General features: G+C 46.2%; 1 protein-coding gene across 1 annotated transcript in view; it reads right to left on the reverse strand.

Moving 5' to 3' along the window:
- The window catches only part of CAPN9 (calpain 9), a 54866-nt gene that overhangs the window by 25015 nt on the left and 2789 nt on the right, over positions 1–27062 (reverse strand). Inside the window, exons 2-8 of the mRNA XM_058543058.1 lie at positions 21949–22018; positions 18851–18969; positions 16437–16570; positions 10857–11025; positions 9889–9972; positions 7542–7627; positions 5344–5421 (exon numbers count right to left, since the gene is read on the reverse strand). Coding sequence (XP_058399041.1) covers positions 5344–5421; positions 7542–7627; positions 9889–9972; positions 10857–11025; positions 16437–16570; positions 18851–18969; positions 21949–22018 — 740 coding nt within the window. The remainder of the gene's footprint in view (positions 1–5343; positions 5422–7541; positions 7628–9888; positions 9973–10856; positions 11026–16436; positions 16571–18850; positions 18970–21948; positions 22019–27062) is intronic.

A 27062-nucleotide genomic window follows, 5' to 3' on the forward strand; every position in this document is an offset into this window, starting at 1 on the left:
CGGCAAGGTTATCATTCAAAATGGAAGGAGAGATCAAAAGTTTCCCAAACAAGCAAGCATTAAAGGATTTTGTCACCAAGAAACCAGTGCTACAAGAAATGTTAAAGGGACTGATTTAAGGGGAAAAGAGAAGACCACAAATAGGAAAATTTATCTATTTCCATGATAAAAGGGTAATGGATACAAATGTACTAAAAAGAGGTGAGATATGATATCAAAAACATAAAATGAGGGAGGAGGGGAGTTAAAGAGTAGAGCTTTCAGACAGAGGTCAAACTAAAGAGACCATCAATTCTGTATAGAAGGAGAAAGGAACAGAGAAAGACTACTAAACACTGAGAAAAAAAAAGTGAAAAAATGGCGGTAAGTACATATTTATCAATAGCTACTTTAAACGTCAATGGACTAAATGCTCCAATTAAAAGCATAGGGTGGCTGATTGGATAAAAAAACAAGACCCATATATATACTGCATACAAGACACACACTTCAGACCTAAAGACACTCACAAATTGAAAGTGAAGGGATGGAAAAAGAAACTCTATGCAAAGGGCAATGAAAAGAAAGCTGGGGTAGAAATACTCATATCAGACAAAATAGACTGTAAAACAAAAACTTTAAGACAAAAAAAGAGACAAGGGCATTACATAATGATCAAGGGAACAATCCAACAAGAGGATGTAACACTTGTAAATATCTACGCACCCAATGTAGGAGCACCTAAATATATAAAGCAATTATTAACAGACATAAAAAGCGAAATAGACAGTAGTACAATAATAGTAGGGGACTTTAACACTCCACTTACACCAACAGATAGATCATCCAAACAGAAGATAAATAAGGAAATATTGGCCTTAAATGACACACTAGAACAGATGGACCTAGTAGATATATACAGAGCATTCCATCCAAAAACCAAAGAATACACGTTCTTTTCAAATGCACCTGGAACATTCTCCAGGATTGATCACATATTAGGCCACAAAACAAGTCTACATAAATTTAAGAAGACTGAAATAATACCATGCGTCTTTTCTGACCACAACGGTATGAAACTAGAAATCAACTATAGGAAGAAAATCAGAAAAGCCACAAATACGTGGAGATTAAACAAAATGCTACTGAATAACAATTGGGTCAATGAAGAAATCAAAGGAGAAATCAAAAAATACCTGGAGACAAATGAAAATGAAAATACGACGTGCCAAAATTTATGGGATACAGCAAAAGTGGTTCTAAGAGGGAAATTTATAGCAACACAGGCCTATCTCAATAAACAAGAAAAATATCAAATAAACAATCTAACAATGCACTTAAAGGAACTGGAAAAAGAAGAACAAACAAAGCCCAAAATCAGTAGAAGAAGAGAAATAATAAAAATCAGAGCAGAAATAAATGAAATAGAGATGAAAAAAAATAGAAAAACTTAATAAAACCAAGAGCTGGTTCTTTGAAAAGATAAATAAAATTGACAAACCTTTAGTTGGACTCACCAAGAAAAAAAGAGAGAAGGCTCAAATAAGTAAAATCGGAAATGAAAGAGGAGAAATTACAACAGACACCTCAGAAATACAAAAGATTATAAGAGAATACTATGAAAAGCTATATGCCAACAAATTCGACAATCTGGAAGAAATGGATAAATTCTTAGAATCATACAACCTTCCAAAACTGGATCAAGAAGAAATAGAGAATTTGAATAGACCAATCACTACTAAGGAGATGGAAACAGTAATCGAAAATATCCCCCAAAATAAAAGTCCAGGACCAGATGGCTTCCCTGGTGAATTCTACCAAACATTCAAAGACAACTTAATATCTATCCTTCTCAAAATGTTCCAAAAAATTGAGGAGGATACCAAAACCAGACAAGGACAACACAAAAAAAGAAAATTACAGGCCAATATCACTGATGAACATCGATGCAAAAATCCTCAACAAAATACTAGCAAATAGCATACAACAATACATTAAAAAGATTATACACCATGATCAAGTGGGATTTATTCCAGGTATGCAGGGATGGTTCAACATTCGCAAATCAATCAATGCGATAAACCACATTAATAAAATGAAGAATAAAAATCACATGATCATCTCAATAGATGCAGAGAAAGCATTTGACAAGATACAGCATCCATTTATGATAAAAACTCTGAATAAAATGGGTATAGAAGGAAAGTACTTCAACATAATAAAGGCCATATATGACAAACCCACAGCTAATATCATCCTCAATGGTGAAAAACTGAAAGCTATCCCTCTAAGAATAGGAACCAGACAAGGATGCCCACTCTCACCACTCCTATTTAACATAGTACTGGAAGTCCTAGCCAGAGCAATCAGGCAAGAAAAAGAAATAAAAGGGATCCAAATTGGAAAGGAAGAAGTGAAACTCTCACTATTTGCAGATGACATGATTTTATATATAGAAAACCCTAAAGAATCCACCAAAATCTTTTAGAAGTAATAAACGAATATGGTAAAGTTGCAGGATACAAAATCAACATACAAAAATCAGTTGCATTTCTATACACTAACAATGAAGTAGTGGAAAGAGAAATTAAGAATACCATCCCATTTACAATTGTCAAAAAGAATAAAATACCTAGGAATAAACTTAACCAAAGAGGTGAAAAATCGGTACACCGAAAACTATAAAACGTTGCTGAAAGAAATTGAAGAAGACACAAAGAAATGGAAGGATATTCCGTGCTCTTGGATTGGAAGAATTAACATAGTTAAGATGTCCATACTTCCTAAAGCCATCTATAGATTCAATGCAATCCCTATCAAAGTTCCAACAACATTTTTCACAGAAATAGAACAAAGAATCCTAAAATTTATATGAAACAACAACAGACCCCGAATAGCTAAAGGAATCCTGAGAAAAAAGAACAAAGCTGGAGGTATCACATTCCCTGATTTCAAAATATACTACAAAGCTATAGTAACCAAAACAGCATGGTACTGGCACAAAAACAGACACACAGATCAATGGAATAGAATCGAAAGCCCAGAAATAAACCCACACATCTATGGACAGCTAATCTTCGACAAAGGAGCCAAGAACATACAATGGAGAAAAGAAAGTCTCTTCAACAAATGGTGTTGGGAAAACTGGACAGCCACATGCAAAAAAGTGAAAATAGACCTTTACATTACACCATACACAAAAATTAACTCAAAATGGATTAAAGACTTGAATGTAAGACCTGAAACTATGAAACTTCTAGAAGAAAACATTGGCAGTATGCTCTTCGACATCGGTCTTAGCAACATATTTTCAAGCACCATGTCTGACCGGGTAAGAGAAACAATAGAAAAAATAAACAAATGGGACTACACCAAACTAAAAATCTTCTGCAGCGCAAAGAAAACCATCAACAAAATGAAAAGACATTCTAACAATTGGGAGAAGATATTTGCAAACCATACATCTGACAAGGGGTTAATCTCCAACATATATAAAGAACTCATGCATCTCAACAACAAAAAAACTAACAACCCAATTAAAAAATGGGCAAAAGACCCGAACAGACATTTCTCCAAAGAAGATATACAGATGGCCAACAGACACGTGAAAAGATGTTCAACATCATTAGCTATCAGGGAAATGCAAATCAAAACTACAACGAGATATCACCTCATGCCCGTCAGAATGGCTATAATTAACAAGACAGGAAACAACATGTGTTGGAGAGGATGTGGAGAGAAGGAAACTCTCATACACTGCTGGTGGGAGTGCAAACTGGTACAGCCACTATGGAAAACAGTATGGAGAGTCCTCAAAAAATCAAGGATAGAACCTACAATACGATCCTGCTATTCCACTGCTGGGTATTTATCCAAAGAACTTGAAAACACCAATGTGTAAAGATACATGCACCCCTGTGTTCATTGCAGCGTTATTCACAATAGCCAAGACTTGGAAGCAACGTAAGTGCCCATCAAGTGCCCTTGATGGGATGAATGGATAAAGAAGAAATGGTATATATACACAATGGAATACTACTCAGCCATAAGAAACGATGAAATCCAGCCATTTGTGACAACATGGATGGACATTGAGGATATTATGCAAAGGGAAATAAGTCAGAGGAAGAAGGTCAAATACTGCATGATCTCCCTCATTAAGTAGTAGATAATACCAACAACAAACAAACACATAGAGACAGAGATTGGATTGGTGGTTACCAGAGGGGAAGGGGGGAGGGAGGAGGGCGAAAGGGATAATTCGGCACATGTGTGTGGTGATGGGTTGTAATTAGTATTTGGGTCGTGAACATGATGTAATCTATGCAAAAATAGAAGTATAATGATGTACACCTGAAATTTATACAATGTTATAAACCAATGTTACTGCAATAAAAATAAATAAATAAAAATAAAAATGATGTAGTAAGTAGTAAATAAAAGATACAATTAAAGCACTGCAATTTATCAGCTATATGACAGTAGGCAACTTAATCTCTTTAGACCTTGGGTTTCTCATGTGTAAAATGACAATAATAATAGTATACCCTCACAGGGTTATTATGAGGTGAAAAAAAAATATGGAAAACAGAACAAATGCCTAATGAGGCTGTGCTCTAGGGGAAAAGATCGGAAAAAGCTGGAATATTAGCGTGTGCTGGATTTTGCTTGTTGTATTAAATAAGGTGTTATAACAAAGAGATTAACTCAGGCAGGAATTGAGTGGTTTGAGCACAGGAAAAAGAATAGAGCTAGAAATCAGAAATTTGTGGTCTTGCCAGGTTGGAAGAGCTAACTGTTTCTGGATCCCACAGGAAGAAATAAGATTGAAAAAAGCTTCTAGAGACAAAGGCCCATTAAAAATGTTCAGTTAAACAGAGATTCAGCCCTGTGGAAAGTCCAGAATAGGAATGTTTCCTTCCAACTTAGGTCTATATTTTTAGATGCTCTCAAGGTAACTGCCTTCAAGGGTCCCTGCCATCCATCTGGGCATGGAGGGAGTGGACCCTGTGAGCAGTAGGCTGCCTGTCTTCAAATTCACCATGAAAACCTGGATGACAAATGGCTCAGAGGAGGGATGCTGGGCTGGAGACCAGAGGCTCTGCGCCATGTTTTCTGGATCTCACTAACTCCCCTAAGACTCTTAAACAAACCTGGAGATGGGATAAGTCCCCCAAACATGACAGATTAAATTCTCTGCTGACCTGGGTGAACACAAGGGGTTTGAGACAGATGTATTTGATTTACCAAAAAAATAAAATAAAAAGAAAGAAAGATGGTGCTCCTTACAACCAAAGGGCATGGGGCACGTTCATACCCCTTATGCAGTTAATACAGAAATGGAAACAGAGATGAGCACTGTACCAGAATTCCCCGTCGTCGAGGGCAGTGTGACACAGGCGCCTTTGCTCAGCTGGGGTGACGAAACGCCATTCAGAAGAACTAGGAGTGAACAAAGTCCGCATTTAGGTAGAGGGTCGTGAACAGCAGCCGGAACAGCTGGCCCGGGGGTGGAGGAGTGCCCCTCCCTAGAACCACGATCTGAGGTTATGTGAGGAATTGATCCTGGTCAGTGACCACTCGTTGGGCCCCAGAAATGTGCCAGGGGATCTAGAGGCTGGTCGGAAAGCACATCTCCAAGTGCAGCTGATGGAAAAAGGCCCTCGGGACAGTGCTTGAAACGTGTGACCTGGAGCCCTCACTTGACTGCTCCTCTTCGTTTATAAGCTGACACTTTGAAACATGATGATAATACCTTATGTTCGACCATGCTTGACATTTAGTGTACCAGGTTCCTTCTTTATGTGACCTCACCAGGAAGCCAGGTAGGGTTCTGTGAGGTACACGTGCCCATCCTAGGGACAAGAGGGCACAGGTGAGCAGCCACCCACTGTCCCCCAAACTCAGGAGTCCTGCCTTCAATTCCACTGCGTCTCTATGAGCCCACAGCCGCCTCCAAATAGTTCAAATTGAGTTCCCGCCACTATGGTGCTATCACCGATGTGGCCACCTCATCTACATCCTGTAGATCTCGACTTCATGGGGAGGACTCAGGAGATCCAAGTGAAGGACTCAGGAGAAGCATCTCTCCAGGTCCCTCGTGCCAGGGCAGGAAGAGCAGAACTAAGAGCCATTATTTTCTTTTTGAGCCATTATCCTCCAAGTGGCTCACATCCCGATAACGGGCCTGATGGGCTAAGCAGTGTTTTCAGCCCTGTTCTCGTAATGGGCAGGGTCAGGATCAGGATGGGGTCCAAATCTCTACTCCGAGGCTGAGTGGGGGTGGAGGCAAGCTTGTTTCCAGCCCGGACTCCCGTAAAAATGCACTTTCTTTATTTTTCCCTCTGTGTGTTTCCCAGGAGGAGGAAAAAGTGGCCTTTGTCCTTTTATAGACGGCATTCTCTAAATCAAGGGACTCCACAGGTCTGTTCACGATATGAAGCAGTCCCATTAATTTTGGTCTCAATATTTGTATTCTTTTCACTTCCGCAAGGAGAGGGAGGCCGGTCTCTTCCCTCCTCTGATGTTGGTCTGCTCTGAATCAGTCTCTGCCACCAGCCCTCAGTTCTGAGGAGGCGGATGCCAAAGCGGGGACGACAGGACACAAGAGCAGCCATGTGGAGACAAGCAGTCCCAGAGGTGTGTGCTGGGCCCTCGGGCTGGAGTCTGGTTAATAAACATGGACACACCGATGGTTGGTGACCAGGTGGCTTTGTCTGAGCTGAGGACAAACACTGGCTCAGTCTTTACTCAAGTTCTAGACTTCCTGCAGGGCTCCTCAGCCCCACGAGCCGTGCATGGGCGGGGGTGCGGGGCAGGAGCTCAAGAGGCAGTGGCCCCGGCTGAGGGAGGAGGCAGTGAGGGAGAGACAGCTCAGGTGGGCCCTGCCTGTGGATGCCTAAACATCCCATGCTCCTAGTCACCTGGGCCACCTCCCAAGGGATGAGGAGGGGACACATATCAGAAAGGCAGACCTTCCTTCATAATTAGGGGCCAAATAAATAACCCTGGTTGACTGCTCTGTCATGGATGAATTTCCTCTTTCACTTCCTCTATGTCTCTACCGGGCCACCGGGCCTCTGGCCCATGGTCGGAGACCATTAGAGAGAACCCTATAGTGACCCGTTTGGCAAGATTTCAGGGATTCTCACCCGAAAATACTCACTGCCACCCTCACCACCACCCTGAACACACACACACACACACACACACACACAGGCACACTGCTTATTGAAGCTACTCATACCAGAGATAAAGCCTTTCACATGGGGATATGAAACATCCCATGGGAAGGAATACATTCACTGACATAAATACAATTATATGAAAGTTAAAGAGCAGTTATAAGAGTCTTCAAGTTTGACTGCAAAGTGGGCCTGAGGGCTGAAAGGGGAGGGAGCAAGGCCACCAAGACGTAGGACAGGACCCTGAATAAGAGCCAGGAGAGAACTGTAGACAAAATGCTCCTCCTTCACATGCCTGCACAAGCCAGCCCTGGCCCCACGAGCCCCATGAGCAGCAAGAAGGAGGGGACCGGTCAGAGAGGTGGGGCGGGGACTGACCTGTCGCTCCAGGACCCATTCCACTCAACCTTGCCCCAAGGGTTCCGGACTCTGATGAGCTCGATTTCCTGGCCTCGGCAGTTTACCTAGAAGAGAAAAGCATCGGGAAATGGGAAATGACGAACTCATTCATGAGCTCCAGAGTGGTTCCTCTCCAGCCAAGGCTGCCTTCACTGAAAGTGTCGACTACAACAGGGTAAATACATGTCAAAACTCATCAACTCTTAATGGGCCCTCGGGATTTTCTAATTCCTATTGAACATAATGGCTAGCATTACCAATGATGTTATATTAATCCCCCCAGAATGGTTATGCTGCATCTGGGGAAGGAAGTAGAGCTGTAATTAACGTGAAATTAGTCCACATGAATCTTCAAATGCATGAGTTTTCTCTCTAGACTGGGATCTCCCTAGAGGCAGGGGCCAAGTCTTATTTATCTGTGTGTCCTCAGCATCCAGCACAGCGAACGGTGAGGAGTAGTTCTCGGAAGTGCTCATGGAACCGTTACTGAGCTTTATTCATCCTTAGCATCTTATTCACAGAAGAATGATAACAATATAAGCACATGCTGGGAATTTAAACGACAATAAACAAAAACCACTTCGAAGTCTTCTAAATCTGATATACTCCCCCTTTCAGGTGTCATATGAAAATCTCCGCTGTTCACATTGAGAACTGGTGAGTCCGTAAAGACAGAGGATTAACCCATGCCCTTCATGTTCTGCCCCCGAGCAGAAAGAGGACTAGTGCATTTTAGAAAGATTTTGGAGGAAAGAGAGTGGAAATAGAAGACTTCTAGTCATCAACTAACCAGAAATTTTAGCTCTCAGAACACTTTATCCTCATGCATTTGACACAAATTTTATTTTTGATGTGTAAAAATAATTTAAGTTAGTATATCCTCTCCAGAGGTCAAGGTGCAGCTTACAGTTCACCATTTAAGAGGTTCATTGATTGAAATGTGCAGGGAAGGTAAATTCCTTGTAGCTGGAGAGAAAGCAAAAGCAATTGAACAGAAATGATGGAAGGGTTCTGTTGTTACTTGGAATAATATTTAGAAGATCTAACATTAAAAATTGCGTGCCTACTCAAGTGAGTGATTGGCAAGGCACGAATGGACAGAGAAGGAGGAGGAGAGGAACCAACTGAAAGAGCTAAAGTTCTGAAGAATCCAAATGCATCTCCCACCTTGAATGCTCTGCTCAGAAACCCGGCTGAGGAGGAAGGATGGCTTCCTTCTGTGTCTCTACTCCTCACTCATTTGGAGTGTGTTACTCAAAACGTGGGCAGCAACGGGAGGACACCAGAGGTGCCTGTGTCCTCTACAAACTGGGTTTGAGACTTGTCCAAGAGAGGCATGGAGCGGGCAAAGTCAGGCCTTTGGACTTCACTGACTGAACCTGAGAGGGCGCAACCCTTAGCTTCTTGTCTTCCTCTTTCATCTCATCCTCTTCCCTTCTCTTTCCTTCTCTTTCCCACAAGTCCTTTAAAGAGCTCTCCTCCCAACCAAGCACTCACTAGAAGCCAGAGCAGTGCTGGGGTCTAGGTGGCTCACAGGGATCAGTTCCACCCTGGACTATAGCTGCAGAGAATAGGACTTGTGAAGGTTAACTTTATGTGTCAACTTGACTGGGCCACAAGGTGCCCAGATATTTGGTTATACATTATTCTGGGTGTGTCTGTGAGGGTGTTTCTGGATGAAATTAGCATTTGAATCAGTAGACTGAGTAAAGTAGATGGCCCTCCCCATGTAGGTGGGCTCCATCTAATCAGTTGAAGGTCTGAATAGAACAGAAAGGCTGAGGAAGAGAGAATTCTCTCTGCCTGACTGCTGAGCTGGGACTTTGGTCCTCTTCTACTCTCAGACTGGGACTTATACCATTGGTTCTCCTGGTTCTGAGGCTTGGGACTTGGACTAGAATTACATCATCAGCTTTCCTGGGTCTTCAGCTTACAGATGGCAGGTCAGAGGACTTCTCAGCCTCCAAAATCATGTGACCCAATTCCTCATAACAAGTCTCTTTATATATAGATATGGCCTATTGATTCTGTTTCTCTGGGGAACTCTGACTATTATAGGACCGATGTGGAATAAGGGAAGAAAAGAAAAGAAAAGAAAAAACAAAGACCAGGTTCTCACATCTGCTAAACAAGTTTTGTCCTGTGGTGAAATCACACGTTTCTCTCCTGTTTTGCTGTTTTGCATTCCAGCCTGCCTCCTTTAGATGAGACATTCTCTGAAATGTCTGAAAGTCTGGTTTACACTGCGATGCACTAAACAAGTATAAGGGACTAGCGTCGTCAAGTCTGTCTCTGTGCTCTGTCAACGAGGCTTCATGTGGCCTACCTGGTCAATTCCTGTCACAGTGTAGGCATGACCCTTAATAAGACCAAAAGGTGTCCGGGCTTCAGATTCTGCAGCATTTCTGATCTAAAACATGAAAAGAGCGGCATTGAACCCATTTTGTAAGTCAAGCCTTCCCTATCTGGCCAGACCCAGCTCCGCATCTGGCCTGGCCACTCCTGCTCCCCCAGGTGAGGGCCGAGGCATATAAAATGGGTACACAAGACACCCCCAAGATGGTTAGCAGTGACATACAGCAATTCCCCGTCTCTTCCCAAGGTGAGGATACCCTCATTCCCAGCTTGGACTCCAACGAAAAGTTTACTCTTTTGCTCCCAGACAGAACAACTTGATCATCCCCATCATGCACAGCACGAGACAGAAGTACAACCACATACACTGATGAGAAGCACATAACAGTGTTACATACAACTCCATGTTACAAACTTGGAAATGTAAAGGAAATGGATAATTTAGTAGCAAAGAATAAATTCCCAAGGTTAATCCAAGAAGAAATAGAAAACTCGAATAGGTTTCAAAAAATAAATGAGGTAAAATTATATGTATTTATATGCATTAAAAAATTAGAAAAAATACTGTTAGATTTCTACCCACTGATATATTTTTTCATGATATATGAAGTAAAAAAAACAAGTTTCAGAAGAGTATATAGGAAGATTCCATTTAGTAAAACCGACCCCCCCACCCTGTGTTTGTGTATATATGTGTGTGCCTGTTTGTGTGAGCAAGGAGAGTGGTGTGAAGGGCACACCCCAGGCGCCACGGGGTGGGACTGGGGGAGGGAGATAGAAATTTGCCTTTATATATAATCTCAGGATTGTTCCACCTGATACAGTAAGTATGGCTTACCTTTGTGATTGGAAAACATTAAATAAAAACTTTTGTTTTAATTAAAATAAACGTTGATACCCTGGAACAGCACCTGAAAGGTGAGCAAGCCAGCGACTTACATCAATGGAGCAGCCCACCAGAGAGCCCCTCTTCAAGGCCTTCTCTAGAATCTCATAGAAGTTCTCTGGAGCCTGTTTAGTTTCGAAGGTCTCTGCTACGCCCCCGGTGAAGTCTTCCATGGCCTCAATGGCGTTGCCCCCCTTCAGAGCCTCATAGCTCCCGTTCAGCCTATAAGGGCGGCAAGAAGCATGGAAACTGCTGCAGGAAACAAGGAAGGCCACCAGGTGGCGCCCCTCAGCCAGAGTTTTTCTAACTTGTTTAAGACCTATCTCCCACCGCTTGCCTTGGTGGGGTGGTGTGGAGGAAGACCGGAAGCACGGATGGGGTTTACTTGGATCTCTGAGGAAACGAGAGGTCCTGAGCTCTCTGTGAGACAGGCAGTGTGGTGTGGTAGTAAAGAGCACCGGCTCTGGTCCCTGACTGGCTGCAGGTTCAAGTGCCAGCTCTCCCACCTACAAGCTGAGTGATCTCAACTCACTTAGTATTTCAGTTGCCTAACGTGCAAAATGAGGGTGATGGACGTATGCTCCCTCCTAGGACTGCCATGAGGTTTACATGAGTCTCTCTCTCTTTCTCTCAGGAGTCCGACCAGGAGGGTGATAGTTGTATGAAGATTGAGACAGAGTTGAAGACCTTTTTCTTCCTTTCTGGTCTCACGTGCTCCCAATTATTTTTCCTCATAGTCATCTCTTTTATTAATATGAGTGTGTGTTTGTGTTTATAGACACTCTGCTTGAATTTTAAAATAAACTTTTCCATTTAAAAGAGTTTTAGATTTATAGAAAAATTCATAAACAGTACAGTGAGTTCTCATATACCCCTGACCCAGTTTCCCTTATTGTTAACATCTTATATTAGTTATGCACATTTGTTACAGTGACTGAACCAATACACTATTATTATTAAAGTCCACACTTTCTCCATATTTCCTTAAGTTTTTACCTAATATGCTTTTTCTGTTCCAAAATCCCATCCAGGGTATCACATCACGTTTAGTCCTCATGTCTCCTTTGGTCCTCTTGGCTATGACAGTTTCGCAGACTTTCCTTGTTTTTGATGACCTTGACTGTTTTGAGGAATACTGTCAAGTGTTTTGTAGAATGTCCCTCAGTTGAGATTTGTCTGATGTTTTCCTCATGATTAGACTGGGGTTATGCGTTTTGGGGAGGAAGACCACAGAGGTGAAGTGCCCTTCTCACCCCATCATATCAGGGGTACATGCTGTCTTCATGACTTATCACTGTTGATGTTGCCTTGACTGCCTGGCTGAGGTGGTGTCTGTCAGGTTTCTCCACTGTGAAGTTCTCTCCCTCTCCCCTTTCCACACTGTCTTCTTTGGAAGGACATTACTACATGCAGCCCTCACTTAAGGAGTGGGGAGTTATGCTCCACCTTCTTGAGGGTGGAGAGTGTGTTACCAACTAATTGCCCCGAGGAACTCAAGGGAGGTTTCAGAAGTATTTGACTGTTTCTTCAAATCTTTTTTTGTTGTTATGTTAAGAAATGCAATCACCAACCACCATGAACTAGACTGAGCCCCACTGCAAGAGCAGCGCCTGCGCAGATGACCATAACATGCGATGTATGTGGAAGCATGTTTTCCAACTAGGCCTGCATAAGGGAATACCCACCTCTCCCTTTTGACTATTCATTCCCCATCTGAAATAAAAGGCTCCTGCTGTCCCATGCTTGGGGAGCCACGACTTTGGAAGTGATTCCACGTGGTCTCCTTATTTGTGGCAAATAAATTTTACTTCGTGTGACAACTACTTCTGGTGAAGCCTCTGATTTCACCTCACCAAGAAGCGGACCCACTTTGGTTCAGTAACGTCTACATAAATTACTTGGAATTCTTCCACATGGGAGACTTGTCTCTTCTTCCCTATTTATTTATTCAATCATTTATTTTTATCAGTATGCATTCATCGATATTTATTTTATACTTTGGTTTATAATCCCAAACTACTTTACTTACTTCATTGCTCAAATTGTTCCAGCTTTGGCTATTTTCAGCTACTTCAGTTGGCTGCTGTGTCCCTTTGCATAACCCCATCAGTGTGTGTGTGTGTGTGTGTGTGTGTGTATGTGTGTTTAAAGCATGTTCTCTCTTTCTGACACTACAAGATGCTCTAAGCTCATCTTATGTATTTCCTGCCCCAGTCCTAGAATCAGCCTTATCTCCCAGGAGCACTGGTTCACTTTACTGGAGAAGGGTTTTAGAAACCAAGACCTGAGAAGTAGGAGTGCTTGTTGCTATGTGGTTGTCATTGCTTCTAGGCCCTCTCAGCTGACAAAGCAAGGAAATACATATGCATATACTAACCCATGTATATATACATACATCTATAAATATAGCTATATGTAACCATTTCTATTAAACTAAACATGAATTTGTACTGATGTCTCCAACTCTAATTCATTTCCACATGCATCATTTAGCCTCTTCTTGCTTCTTTGTAACCTCTCACTCCAACAATGAGAAACCTGGCTTCCACCATCTGCCACCTACTCACTCAATTGTTTGATTCAGTATATGTATAATGGGATCAGAATTGTCCTGTACGCCTATGAGAAACAACTTTATCAGCTGGAGTACAATGCTGATGTATATTTTCTCTTGCTTTTAATCTTACAGACTCCACTCATTTCCAAAGTTACCTAGGTCAGCACCCTTCTCTCCTACCCCTTCAGTGATTTTGCTTCATAGATTTTTGTCACAGTCTGCATTTCATCCTGGGATTCCCCCATCCTCCTACATGATTTTTTAAAATTCACGTATATTAAGGTTCACTCTTTGCGCTATAAAGTTCTATGGGTTTGATAAATACATATGAGTGGTCTTATGTATGCACCTTTACAGTATCACACAGAATAGTTTCACTGCCCTAAGAAAAATTCCCTGTGCTCCACATATTCATCCTTTCCTCCCTTCTTCTCTCCCCACTGAACCTTTGGCAACCACTGTTCTTTTTACTGTCTCCATAGTCTTGCCTTATTCAGGATATCATATAATTGGAATCATAAAATATGTAGCCTTTTCAGATTGGCTTCTTTCATTTAGCAATATACATTTAAGATTCCTCCAAGTCTTTTCACGGCTCGATAATGTAACCGTAGGACCAGGAACAGAATTTGCCACCCCAAAATATGCCTCTTTGGTGTAAGAATTATTTTGGGCTCATTATTTTTTTAAAAAAACAGCAGACCCAGGGAAAGCTCTGAAAACCTAGTAGAAGTTATCCGCTTGTTAGGGAAATTTATATTTACAAGAGAAATCTCCATTTGTAAGAGTGCCTTCCTCTCAGTACCAGGAAGAAGAGGATGACCAAATCTCTAGAAACTCTTATCAATAGAGAAGGCAATGACTTAAATCTAGATAAGAACTTTACCCTTGTTTACTGTGCTGACCTCATCCTAACAACAGAATGTTAAGGATATTTTTCAGGGGCAGGGAGCCAGCCAGGAGCATGCACAGAAGGGAAAAATTTTGATCTGCCAATCGAAACTGATCTTGCCAGCACTTCTGCACACCAGCCTGCCCTTGCTGATCCCTTAAACTTTACCCTATACCTCGGCTTGGGCAGAAAGAGTTGAGAGCCTTCCTTCTGTCTCCTTACCAATTGATTGTGTAATAAACTTTCTTCCCTCAAAGACTGGTGTACCACAGTATTGGTTTCTGTGAGCATGGGTGGAGAGAGCCCTTGCTCAGTAACAATAACTCATTTCTTTTTATCACTGAATACAATTTCATTTTCTGGATGTACCACAGTTTGTTTATTCATTCATTTTGAAGGACATCTTGGTTGCTTCCAGTTTTGGCAATTATGAATAACAGTGCCATAAACATCTGTGTGCAGGTTTTTGTGTGGACATAAGTTTTTACCTAACTCACTTGGGTAAAATGAGTTTTTACCCAACTCATTTACCAAGGAGTGTGATTACTGGATCATTTGGTAAGACTATGTTTAGTTTTGTAAGAAACTGCCAAATTGTCTTCCAAAATGACCAAACCATTTTGCATTCCCACCGGCAATGAATGAGAGTTCCCGTTACTTCATATCCTTGTGTGTGTAGTGATATTTCATTATTGTTTTAATTTACAATTTCCTAATGACAAATGATGTTGAACATCTTTCTACGTGCTTATTTGCCATCTGTACATCTATTTTGGTGAGGTGTCCTCGCAACCATTTTTGGCATCTTTTAATGACCAAAAAGTAAACAAAGATTTTCTTTTCAGGAAACCTATTCTTTACTCTTCTCTCTGAGGAAAAGGCCTTACTTTTCATGTTCCATTGAATCCCACGAGCTGGAGGTCCTGGCCCAAGCCTTTCGCACAGCTGCAGGGGGAGGGTCTCCCTGTGCCAGGCTCACTGAGAATGAAGCTGTGCCCGGCTCACTGAGAAGGAAGCTGTGCCCTGCCCAGCCCTGGAGAACACAGGTGCTGGCCCTGGAGAGGTGCCCATTGAGGTCCCCTGGTGGGAGAAACCTCACTGAAGGGCAGAGCCGGGGCTGGGTTCCCCCTGCTTGCCTGGAAGGAGTGCCCCTTTGCCCATCTCAGGCCTGTCCAATGGCACTGAGGGCATTTGCACAGACCTGGGTGGGGAAGGTGGGGAGGGGGCACCTTTGCTTCTTCACTGATGATTTTAATTCTGTCCTGCTAATTTCAAGGTTAGTTTGTCCCTGGTTTATCTTCACTTTATTTTGCCACTTGTATACCCCACTTGGAGGTAAAAGCATGACCATCCTTCCTGGTTCCTCTCTCTGACGACACGAGAGGGGCTTTCAGGGGAGCTCTGCTGTCATCTGAACACAGAACTCAGGCTGCTGCGGCCTTTTGTGGACAAGCTGGTTGGCTGGGAGTTGAGAGTACTGGAGAGAACTGAGGCCAAAAATACTGTTTCCATTCTACTTGTATGAGGTTCCTAGACCAGTCCAATCCACAGAGACAGGAAGCAGAATGGTGGTTGGCAGGAGCTGGGGGAGAGGAGGATGAAGAGTTTGCATCTAATGGGTGTGGAGCTTCAGTTTTGCAAGACGAAACAGTTCTGGAGATGGATGGTGGTGATGGTTGCCCAACAATGTGAATGTAGTTAATGCCACTGAACTGTACGCTTAGAAATGATTAAGATGTTAAATTTTACCACAATTTTGTTAGAAGAGAAAGAAAGGAGCATTATGAAGGGAGAAAAATTGATGTCTCGACAGCCACGTGGTTAATAGCCCCGATGTTTGAACCATGACAATGTTTTGCGGGCAGTACGGAGAACCAAGCCTTGTCAACACATCCAGAATTTCCCTCCACTTACCCTCCCAGCTCTTCCAAAGATTTGAGACTCAGAGAGGGAAAGGGGACACGTGTGACCTCAATACCCGAAGATGGGCATAGCTAGGCCATGACAGGAAAACTGTTCTGGGCACTCCTTTTCCATCTCCAACCCTGACGGAGCCCCAAGCAGGTGGGCCCCACCGTGCTGCGCCTGTCTCCTGCTCCACAGAAGCTCCATGAAAAAGCCCTGGGGACTGGAGACCCGGTGTCCTCAGATAGGGAGCTGCCCGCGCCGGGAGCTGGCACTCACTTGGCGTACGCTTTTTCCAGCAGGGCACTCCAGAACTCATTGTGGTCGGCCGAGTGGAGGAAGATCAGGCGGTCCCTGAAGGTGGGCAGTCGGTCATCGATCACCACGTCCAGCCATTCACTGTGCTGCCAAAACTGTTGCCGGGGTGGAGACGGAAATTATGGGGGTGAGTCACATGGGAGGTCCAGCCCCATCTGTAAATGCTTCTCACTTTGCTTTTTCTCCCTTGGACCAAACTGCCTTTACAGCCTTGAGGAAAATGACACATGGGTTTCATGTGTTCAGCCACTGGCACGCTGTCCATTAAGCTACATGCTGAGCATCCCACCCCACCACTGACATCGGCTCAAAGACTTGGTGTCAGCCCATCAAAGCCAGGGGCAAGCAGGACAGGGGTCCCACATGGACACTCCACTGCACTCTGAATTAGTTCTTCTCTCTCACGAGAGAGAGGTGGTAGTGCGGGTGTGGTCTGCGCTTTCTCCTTCTCTACCACCCAGTTTCAGGTTCTGTCTCAGATGATCCTTCACCTTGAGTTTCCTCCTTGCCCGGAGGTGGAGCCTCTGAGACTGACTCTTTGGCCATCCACACACAGAGAGAGGCGGTAATGAGACAGGTGGACACTCATGCCAGGTGTGCAGACGTGAGGTGAGTGTGCGTGTGCACACACACGTGTGCACACTCACATGTATCTGCCTGTAAGTGTGTGCATGTGTCGGGGACGTGTATGCATGTGTTTGTGTGCGTGCAGGCATATGTGTGAGCATGTGCATGTGTTTGCATGGATGTGTGTGTGTGTGTATGTTCCTTCTCATTCCATTGGCCTGAGAGAGATACAGAGGTGAGAAGAAAGAGCAAGTCAGAAGAGGAGGGGAGGCACAGTGGCTCCGGGAGCATTTCTTGACAGCTTTGCTGTGACATCCTGAGCATCTCTATGTCAGTGATTCCACCCCAGTCAGACTGGGCCAGCCTGGTGCCTGGCCGAAGTTGTGCATGTTTTAAGGAATATTCCCCTGGGCTCTCAATGATGAGCCCTAAGGTATGTTGAGGAGAGTGCAGTGTGGGGATGCTGCCACCACCCCAGCTGGGCTCCTCTTTGGGGGCTTCGCCTGGGTGCCTCACCCTTCCAACATGTCACCTCAGGCTTTCTTGGGGGTAACGTGACTTCAAGTTCCAAAGAGGTGCTGTTGGGGCTGGTGTTTAACGGTAATGGCCAGGCAGGAACTTCCTGAAGAGGGGCAGGCTTGTGGGGAGCTCAGGGCTGGCCTTCCAGGGGAAAGCTGGCTCAGAGGGCCTTACAGGGTGGCAGAGAGATGGCTCCACCAGCCCAGAGGGCTCTGCTGCCCTCCTGCATGCACACACCTGCGCTGTGGCTGAGGACAGCAGAGGAGCTGGGAGGAGGATGCTTACTTCTAATGCCCTGCTTCCCACAAGGCTGTGGAGGGGAGATGATGGAAGATTGTCACAAGACGTCAGCGTGTGACTGACAGGCCCCCAATAGGGCCAGCCCCCACCTGGTCAGAGGCAACTCTGAGCAGCACCGGAGTCAGAACTCAGATCACAGGACTCAGGGATGGAAGGGACAGGGCAGGCCTGAGCGTGGTGGCCTGTGAGGAGAACATGGCCGTGCCAGTGGTGGGGTAGGGAGCATCTGCTGCATGCCTGCACTGTGCCGTCTCCTTTGTAGGATCCCTGTAGTTCTATGAGAACCCCGCAAGGTAAATATTAGTCTCTCCTTTTTCCAGAGAGTATATGAAAGCCCAGTTTCACTAAGAAAACTGCCTGAAGTGACTCACTGAAGTAAGTGGGAGGGCAAATTTCAAACCTGGTCAACCCTGTGCAAGGACCGGGGGTGGAGAGAGTGGACAAAAGGAGAGAGGAGAAAAATGGGAAAGCAGCTCCCAGGCAGGCCCTGCCCCATGCGTGGCTCTGTTGTAAGTCCTTCATGTGTCCTCCACAGGATCCCAATGGATCCTGAGAATGGCTCTGCGTTTCTCTTAGTTTTTATTTTTTAAACTCACTCATGTCTCCAAATCTATATTTCTTCAATAAGGAGACTCTCTCAGTTTATGAGACATAATCCAGTTCCCAAGAGGTATAATTGTTTTAGGCCATGCATGCTTAAAGCACAAGAAATTCCAGATACTAAACTGCTTAACAAATGGACCTCCAGATTTGCCAAAATGGCCCTTTAAGTTTCAGTGTACACTTTCTGAAAAGATTCCCCACAGATGCCCGCACTGCTCCTCTTCGTATTTAGAGGTTGCCCACGATGGAGCAGGTGTGGGCAGTTCGGGGCGCAGCTCTCACACAGACAGGCTCACATTCCTGCCAGGATCACCAGGCAGCTGAAGAGGCCCACGCATCACACTGGGCCCCTGAGAGGTAGGTCCGCTGGCCGTGCTCCCTCCTACCTGGAAATGGAATATGCCAGCGTAACCGGGGCCGAAGCCTTGGTCCTGGGGGACGACTCTGGCCAGCGCTTTCTCATTCAGCGTAAGGGAGGCAATGGCGGCTAATAGCCAGCAGTCGCCTGCAAAATGAAAGCCACGAATCACAGTTTCCATTGCTATTTCACAGGAAATGGGACAACTCTGTGCCAGAAGGAGCTGTGTGGCGTTCCAGATGTGGTCACATCTTTTCTGCATTAAAAAAATGGACAGAATACCAACAAATACCTCTGTCCTCCCTCTGCCTCCCTTCCTGGCTCTTCCCTGCCCAGTTTATCATAAACAGCTGTTGTCGTCTTGGCAACGTTATAGGATATGTGTACTTGGGTTTCAGACCTATGCTCCGTTATGCATCAGCTCTGTGAAATTCCAGCAACTTCCCTTCCGGAGGCCGGCAGCTGCATGAGGCAGCGTCAGCGTGGGCCGGCTGAGCTGACATTTCACAGCTGCAGCCCAGGCAGGTCTGCAGCACTTGGGGGGCCTCAGAGAGAGCCCCCTGTGGTGCCTGGGGAGTATATTTCTGGGACTGAGGCCTCTCCCCTGCCCAGACTCAGTTGAGTTATAGATAATGGTAGCTCTGCAGGCATTTGCTTTCAATTAGCTTGCATTTTCAAGACTTGTTGGCTAATCTACTGATTTCCCCAGCTGTGTCTTCATGTTAACACACATCTAGAGGAAAACTCAAGACTGAAGTCAAACACCAAGCAGTATGCTATCAGCATCGTACCCAGATACATTCGTTTGCCCCCATTGAAAAGGGAATGAGCACCTCGTACAGCCTAGCAGCCTTTTAGATGCTGCCTATGAAATATGTGACAGCAGCTATCTGGAAGTATCCATCTAACCCACAGGACCTCTCCGTTTTATCCCAGATCTATTTGTTTTCAGTAGATAACACCAATGTCATTGGAACTTATGACCCCATCATGCTCAGCTTGGCTTCCTCAGAGTTCATGTTTCTGGAAAGTACCATGTACCACTGGATTTGGGTCATGTCACTGACCCCTTTCTGGCTGTTGTACACAGGCAAGAGAGACTCACAGAGGGCCGAGTGTCAGGAAAGCTACTTTGGAGTCACTCTGCCTCTGTCTTTCCCTAGGGTGTCGCCAGCAGGGTGCAGGCCACTGGTTTCTAAAGCCTCAGCTGGTCTTGGGCAGACTTGGTTCTGGCTTTGGGGAGATGCCGACAGGCAGGGACACAGGCTGGAGGCTTTTGGGACCATTTTTTCAGCAAACTTGACCGAGTGCCTCTCAGGTGGTGGTCCCTGCTTTTAGCTCGAGGGTGGCCAGGGCGGACCAGAGTCTAATGAAGTGACTCCCTGCTGTGGGCTGACCTCCTCCACTGTCTTCTCCAAGTTATAACTTTGCCCAATGTAGGAAAATATGCTTCTTTCCCTGGCCTGAGAGTGCAACACCTTATGTCTATTCAGCCAGAAATACTCCGAACTTTTAACGGGAGATTCAGAAACCAATGTTATTTATGCAATTTAAAACAAAGGAAGAAACTCAAAACAAAACAAGATTGCTTTATCTCTGTTGGGCCTGTGCCGATGGGTGGGATTGGCCACCCCAGCACTGTGCCCAGGAGGGGTACCCCGAAGGTCAGTTTGTTGGACAGCTGGATGGACTGTAGCATGCAAGGGGTTACTAAAGGGGAGGGGCAGGCGATAGTGTTGGTGCTGTTCTAGCTCTTATTTTGGGTGGCAGGCTCACAGCTGTCCATTTTATTGTTATTCTTCATAACATATACATATGTTATGTACAATATTTGGATGCAATAAAAGTGTTACAAAATAACATTTATAATCAACCACCAACTAAGGTTAAATGTAAGGTTGTAATTCCAAATATACGTTTACACCAATGTGACAAACCAAAATTCTGAAAAACAAAAAGCCCATACAATGATTTTCTCTTGAATAGTAATGAAGGGATATGGGGGACGGGGTGAGGGGAGGCAGAGGAAGAGTGAGGTGGAGAAATGAGAGGGGAGATGTAGGACAGGGCAGGGAGAATCTCCTAGGGGAGACTTAACCTCAGTAAATGAAGACCAATCCGAATGCAATTTTTTTGAGAAGTCTAAATTATATCTAGAACATGTAATTCTATCATCTATGTATCTCTCCATCTCTCTCTTTCTCTCTCTATCAACTGTCATCACTTTAGGTTTGTGACTTTCTGGTTCTGTGTTTAGGGCAGCTCGGTCACTCAGCATGGAGGTTCTGGCATGGCCCACTTTAACCATTAGACCACGATGGTAACCTCAGCTGTAAGAAAGTTGGGGTCTCACAAGCTTGCAGTGGTTTGCTCTCTTTGGCTGATTCTAGATTAGGTCTCTCTTTTTTTTCATAGATAGAATAAAGTAACCCCCCCCCCCCAATTTGGGACTAAATCCTGAAAAGCAGGACCAAATTTAACTGGCTTGGGAGCACTCTCAGGCCACCTGCAGGAAAGAGATTGAGTTGCTCTAGGGGGCTCCCCCGAAGTATGAGCCCCTGGAAGGCAGTGTGGCAAAACAGTTAAGAGCAAGTTCAGAGCCTGACTCTGCCTACCTATCACTCCCGAGACTTTGGATAAGTTATAGCCTCCCTCTGCTTTGGTTTTTCATCTGTAAAATCCGGAGGGTGGCTGGGGAGATGAAATGAGGCAATGTGTGCTTAAGAGAGTGCCTAGCAGGTGACCGAGTTAACGTATGCAAGTATCAGCTACTGTCGTGGTGTAGGAGAGCCGGACCAGTGCCGCTGGGTATCTCTGTTCTCTGTAAACTCCCAGGCTGTGAGCCCCGGACCACGGGCACATCCACCCCCAGGAAAACGAGAGTGCGAGGGGCTTGGAGTCACTGGGCTCCATTCAGTGGGGAGCTGATGGGCAGACTGGGGCAGAGAATGGGAAGGAGGAAGCAGAGGGTAGTAGCAGTGATGTCCCCCAACCCCTGTGCCCTGTGGGTTTCCAGGGACCCCACGCTACTCTTGCTGTATCAGCAATTCAGAGGCCCCATCCTGATGGCCCCCATGGGAGGTCTGTCCAACCCCCTCTCTCCTTACTCCATCCACTCACACTTACCAAGCTCCCCCTGGCAGATATCAGTCCTGGTGGCCCCTCCAAGGATGAATTCTGGGTTTTTCACTATTTCCTGGAAGAATGAGAACATTATTAAAGTGAGGCCAGCCACGTAGTAGTGGGCCAGCACGATGGAGCAGGCTCAGGGACTCTCTCCTTTCTCGGAGCAGAGGGCTTTTTTCCTGTGTTTAATTTTGTTCCTGTGGAGGGACATGAGGAAGTGAAAGTTACCCCACAAACCTGGGCCTGTCTCTGGGAGATCACACCCCTCAGGAGAGGTCCTGCCTTCTGGGCAGCCCCTCAGCACCGTCCTCCAGCCAAACAGACTCCCACCTTGCCTGTCTGCACTGAACATTCCCATCACCACTCAGGGCCTAGGCTAGCAGTCAGGGGCTGCAGGTTCAAATCCCTGCTCCCTACTTATGAGCATCGTGCCTCTGTGGACTACAAATTCTACATCTTAAAATGAGCTAATACACACAACACAGGCTGGTGCCAAGGATGAGACACAAATCCCTACTTGGGCTACCCAGCTTCTTTCTTTTTTTTTTCTTGGAAAGAGTCGCCCTGAGCTAGCACCCGTTGCCAATCTTCCTCTCTCTCTCTTTTTTCTTTTTTCCCTTCCCAAAGCCCCAGTACATAGTTGTATATTCTAGTTGTAGGTCCTTCTAGTTCTTCTATGTGAGCTGCCACCACAGCATGGCTCCTGACAGATGAGTGGTTTGGTTTCGTGCCTGGGAAGCAAACCTGGGCTGCAGAAGCAGAGCACGCCCAACTTTAACCACTAGGTCATCAGGGCTGGCTCAATTTCTTTCTTTTTTAAAATATGCATTTAAGTAAAAATTTTTCACATATCTATACTATACAGTGAGAGATATGTGCATATATATCTCATATAATCTTACCAAAGTGCATTATACATATTTTATTACATATTACACATGACCACATATATTATGTGTATATGATATAATCATTAATATATATTAATATACACAACAGGGAGGGATATGTATAAAATATTAACAAAAAAGTGTTTGAAAGCAATTATGTAAAATTCACATATTCTTTCCATTTTTTTGAGGCACCAGGCTCCATTCCTGCATAGACTGCAGCAAAGAACAAGAGAAAGTCTCTGATGAGTGACTCGGGGACAGACCATAAACAGGTGAACAGACACAGAAATTCAGGAATGGTGCATGCCAGGACAGAGAGTGACGGTGTGGGGCGGGGACCACGGTAGCTGGACTGGTCAGGAGGGCCTCTCGGGGAAGCAGACAGTTGAGCAGGGAGTCATGTGAAGGTCCAGGGAGAGGAAATAGCAAATCATGAGACGCAGAGGAAGTTCTGGTATACAGCGGACACTCGATTATTTTAACAGGATCTGAAGCAGGTGGTTCCAGAAAGCAGCTGGAGGCAGAAACTCCCCTCCAGTGCCTGGAAGGACGCCGAGGGGTAGAGCTCTGCCCTGAAATGTCTTCCTCAAGCTTCCCAGCACCCTGCTCCTCCTCTGCTCTGTGTCTCAAAGAATCAGCGGAAGGATAGCGATTTCTTTGAAGGAAGGGAGACTTCCCAGGACTAAGAGCTAAAGCATAAAATGATGGTGCTCTCTTTGCAGCCTCCAGGATGTGCCAGGCTCGTGGGGTGAGGGACACCCAGAGCATCTGCCCAGAGAGCCTGGTGTGGATTTATTAGTTTTTAAAATATTCCAGTACACTCAGCCAGGAGAATTTCTGAAGAACATTGTGCCATCGGTGCACCACAAACCCAGGCCTGGCAGAGGCTCGACTGACGTCCTGAATGCCAGCCCCTCACATTCCTGCCCTCAGCCCCAGGGAGCCTTTGGCATCTTATCGTCATTAGATTACCCTAACCTCCAATATGGCAGGAAGGGCAGCTGAAGGTGAGGGAGGCGGCTCCTTCCTGCTAATTTCCTGGCTTGCCCGTGCGGACCCTCTCCCACTATGCTCTCTCTCCTCCTTGACCTTGGCTCCCAAGGGTGTTTGCAGGTGGCTCAGAGCCGGGCCAGTGGGAAGGTGCAAACCAGGAAAATGTTAGTGGTCCCAGCAGTAGCCCTCACCCATCAGGAGGGGCTCTGGGCAGGCCATCTAATTTCTTCAGGCTTTGTCCTCACCTGTCTAGGGAGGCACAGACCACCGCTCAGACATTCTGGGCTCCTTGCAGAATGTGTACTGGAGCCCCTGCCCCAAACGGCACCGCCAGGAGTTCCCACAGCACCCCCTGCACGGCCCAGCCCCTATCAGCGGAGTTGCTCCAGGGCCCTAACAAGCAATGCTCCCATTGCCATTGTTACTCATTCCTAAAGCGGACGTACAACGGACTCTGAAGGCTGGCAAATCCCTGCCCAGCAGGCTGTGCCAGATGCCAGGCCTCCTGGATGGGCTGTGGGCATGGAGGCCCCTCCTTCCCACCCCGGCTTCCTCCCCTCCCCCGCCTTCTGCAGGCCTGGCCCCCCAACTGCACCAGCTGCGCCTGCAGCTGCCACGGCCTCCCAGCGCCTGTCTTGCAATTGGTTGTTTTTGTCCAGGAGTATTTCATCAAATTCCATCAAACTGTGGATTGATGGAGAAAAATACAAAGGGAGAAAACTCAGAAATTCTCACCAAGTGAACATAAATTAGCCATCAGGTACAAGCTGGTGAGACCCTCAGATGTGTGACTGATACTTCTATCTGTCCAGCGATTCTGTGAGTCGGTGCATACGTGTGCCAGTCACAGGGGGTTCTGTGTATGTGTGCGCTGAAGGGCGGCTGTGCTGTGGGCGAGGGGTAAACACCCGTGCCATGTAGCAGCACGTGCTGACAGATGTGGGTCCTACTGTGTGTGACTTGTGCAGGCATGTGGGATACATGTGCCCGTGTGTATGTCCCATATGTGTACGGTTGTGTGTGTACTCTGGGTGCACTATATTTGTGCCTGAGTCCTGCCTACGTGTACGGGGCCCAGAGGTATGTTTGTTTATGTGAAATGCTGTTTGGCGGCTTGAGGTTGAGGGTTATCTGAAACCATAGTCCTGTGACAGGAACAAACCTGAAGTGAACCCAGAATGCAGCTTGGGGACCCAGGGAGCCCCAGAGGGAGGAGGGCCTTGGCACCACCGGTGCTTTTCCTGGAGGACTGAGGGCTGAGCATCCTGGGATGTTTGCTTCCACGGCCTGTTCTGTTCACGTTATACATCATCAGGGGGTCAGCCAAACACACAGGCTTTTAATTAATTAAGTGATTTAAGTAATTAATTTAAGAAGGGAAAAGCCACATTTCTAACAAGGTTGGAGAGGCTGGGCCCTATGATTGACAGCTGTGTGCCAATCCCTGCTGTGTGCCCAGGGATGTGGAGGCACGTGGGGACACAGGGGTGTTCCAGAACAGCTGATGGCCTCTGCAGGGCAGGTGGAGCCACACAGGGAGCTGCGAGCCCATTGTGCAGGGAGATCATGGCCACGTGCCACGGTGTACATGGGCTGCCAGGGGGCCATCAGCTGGGGCTAGAAGGGTACGGGCATCTTCAGGGAGGAGGTGTCCTGGATTTAGGCTGAGAAGTAGGGGAGGAAACTGCATGGAAGAAAGCAGATGGGTGCAGGCAGACAGGGAGTTGTGGAGAAAAAAGAGGGCAAAAAGAAGTACTTGTGAGCTGAGGGAGTCAGGTTGCAGGCCCAGGAGGGCAGGCCCTTGGCTGGACTGTGCTGTGGCTGTCTCTCATTAGGCTCGGAGACCCCCACCCAAGACCCGCGCCTCCTCACTCAGATACACAACCCTTTCCATGAGGCCTGCTGCAGACCACGCCCACTGGGGGTGATTTCACCTTCTCTCCAAGTTGAGCCTGTCACCCCACCCCCACCCCAGGCCCCCAGGTCATCCCCCTCAGTGCACTCCTTGCCCTGGGCTCCCTGGAGGGCAAGGCTGGCTGCCCACCACTCTGCTGTCCACTTTTCTGATTCCAGCTGCTCTTGAGCTCCACTCCCCCGCCCCCAAGCACAGCTGTGTTTGACAAGAAGGTGGTGCTGGCAGGGCGCCCTGCCCCACGTTCCGCGGGCAGCTCGGCACTTGATGCCAGAACATGCACCACCTAAGTCTGAGCAGAAATGCAAACAGTGCCCGAGCCACAGAGGGCTTCCGGAGGGATGCCAGCAACTCTCACCATTTCCCTGCTGCCCCCCACCCGCCCACAAACCAGGGACCTTGGACTTCCGTCCTGCAGGAGGAATCTCAATCCACACCCCAGCCCCTTGCTCCTGGTTTCACAGAAGTCTGTAAAATATAACACAAAGCCCCCAGCTCCCTTGAACAGGAAACAGACAGAGGTGTGTTTCTGGGAATGACAATGGAGGGGACAATCTCAGCTGCAGACAAAGCAAAAGGCAGGACAGATTCTAAAAATGAAACCACAGGAAGGACAGCAACACAGTAGAGCCGAGTTAAGATAAAGAAATGATTGTTCAGCCCTTGGCAGAGAGTAGAGTGGCCTGAGTATATCAGAGACCCTGGTCCATGGATGGAGGCCTCACCCATCATTTGGAGCAACATTGAGAGGGGATCAAGAGTGAAGATGACCATCTCCCAGAGCTGAGATCTGCGACCCTGGAATCCCCGGGGGTCCTGGTGGCCCTTGTTCCAGGAGGGAGACCTCCAGGAGTGGGAACAAAGATGTTCTCCACCCTGGCCTGTGCGCCTCCAGCTTTTATCTTGGAAAAATTCCAACTTCGGCAAAAAGAAGGTGAGTTGTAGGCTGCAGAATTACACTTTAAGCCAGGGGATGGCAGTGTAGACTTCGAGGGTGGGGCGCCTTCTGGGAATGCAGAGATGATGATGTTTGGTTACAACAATACCGGTAGAAATCACAGTGACCAACACTTGTTATTTACAGGCCAGGCTCTTTCCTACGTGCTCAATACGTGTCAACACCGTGGATCCTCGAAACAGCCCTGTGAGGGAGGCAGCATTATCACCCCTGTTTCGTGGAAGAGAAAACCAAGGGTCCACGGTGCGCTGCTTAGATCCCCCATCAGGGAGGAAGGCTTGTTCCCACTGCTGGGAGTGTGACAAAGCTCCCTCTTCCAAGCTCATGCTTCTAGTGGGTATCTGCATCCAGTGGCTGA

Source organism: Diceros bicornis, chromosome 6 (assembly GCF_020826845.1).
Source record: "Diceros bicornis minor isolate mBicDic1 chromosome 6, mDicBic1.mat.cur, whole genome shotgun sequence".
NCBI classification, from domain to species: domain Eukaryota; kingdom Metazoa; phylum Chordata; class Mammalia; order Perissodactyla; family Rhinocerotidae; genus Diceros; species Diceros bicornis.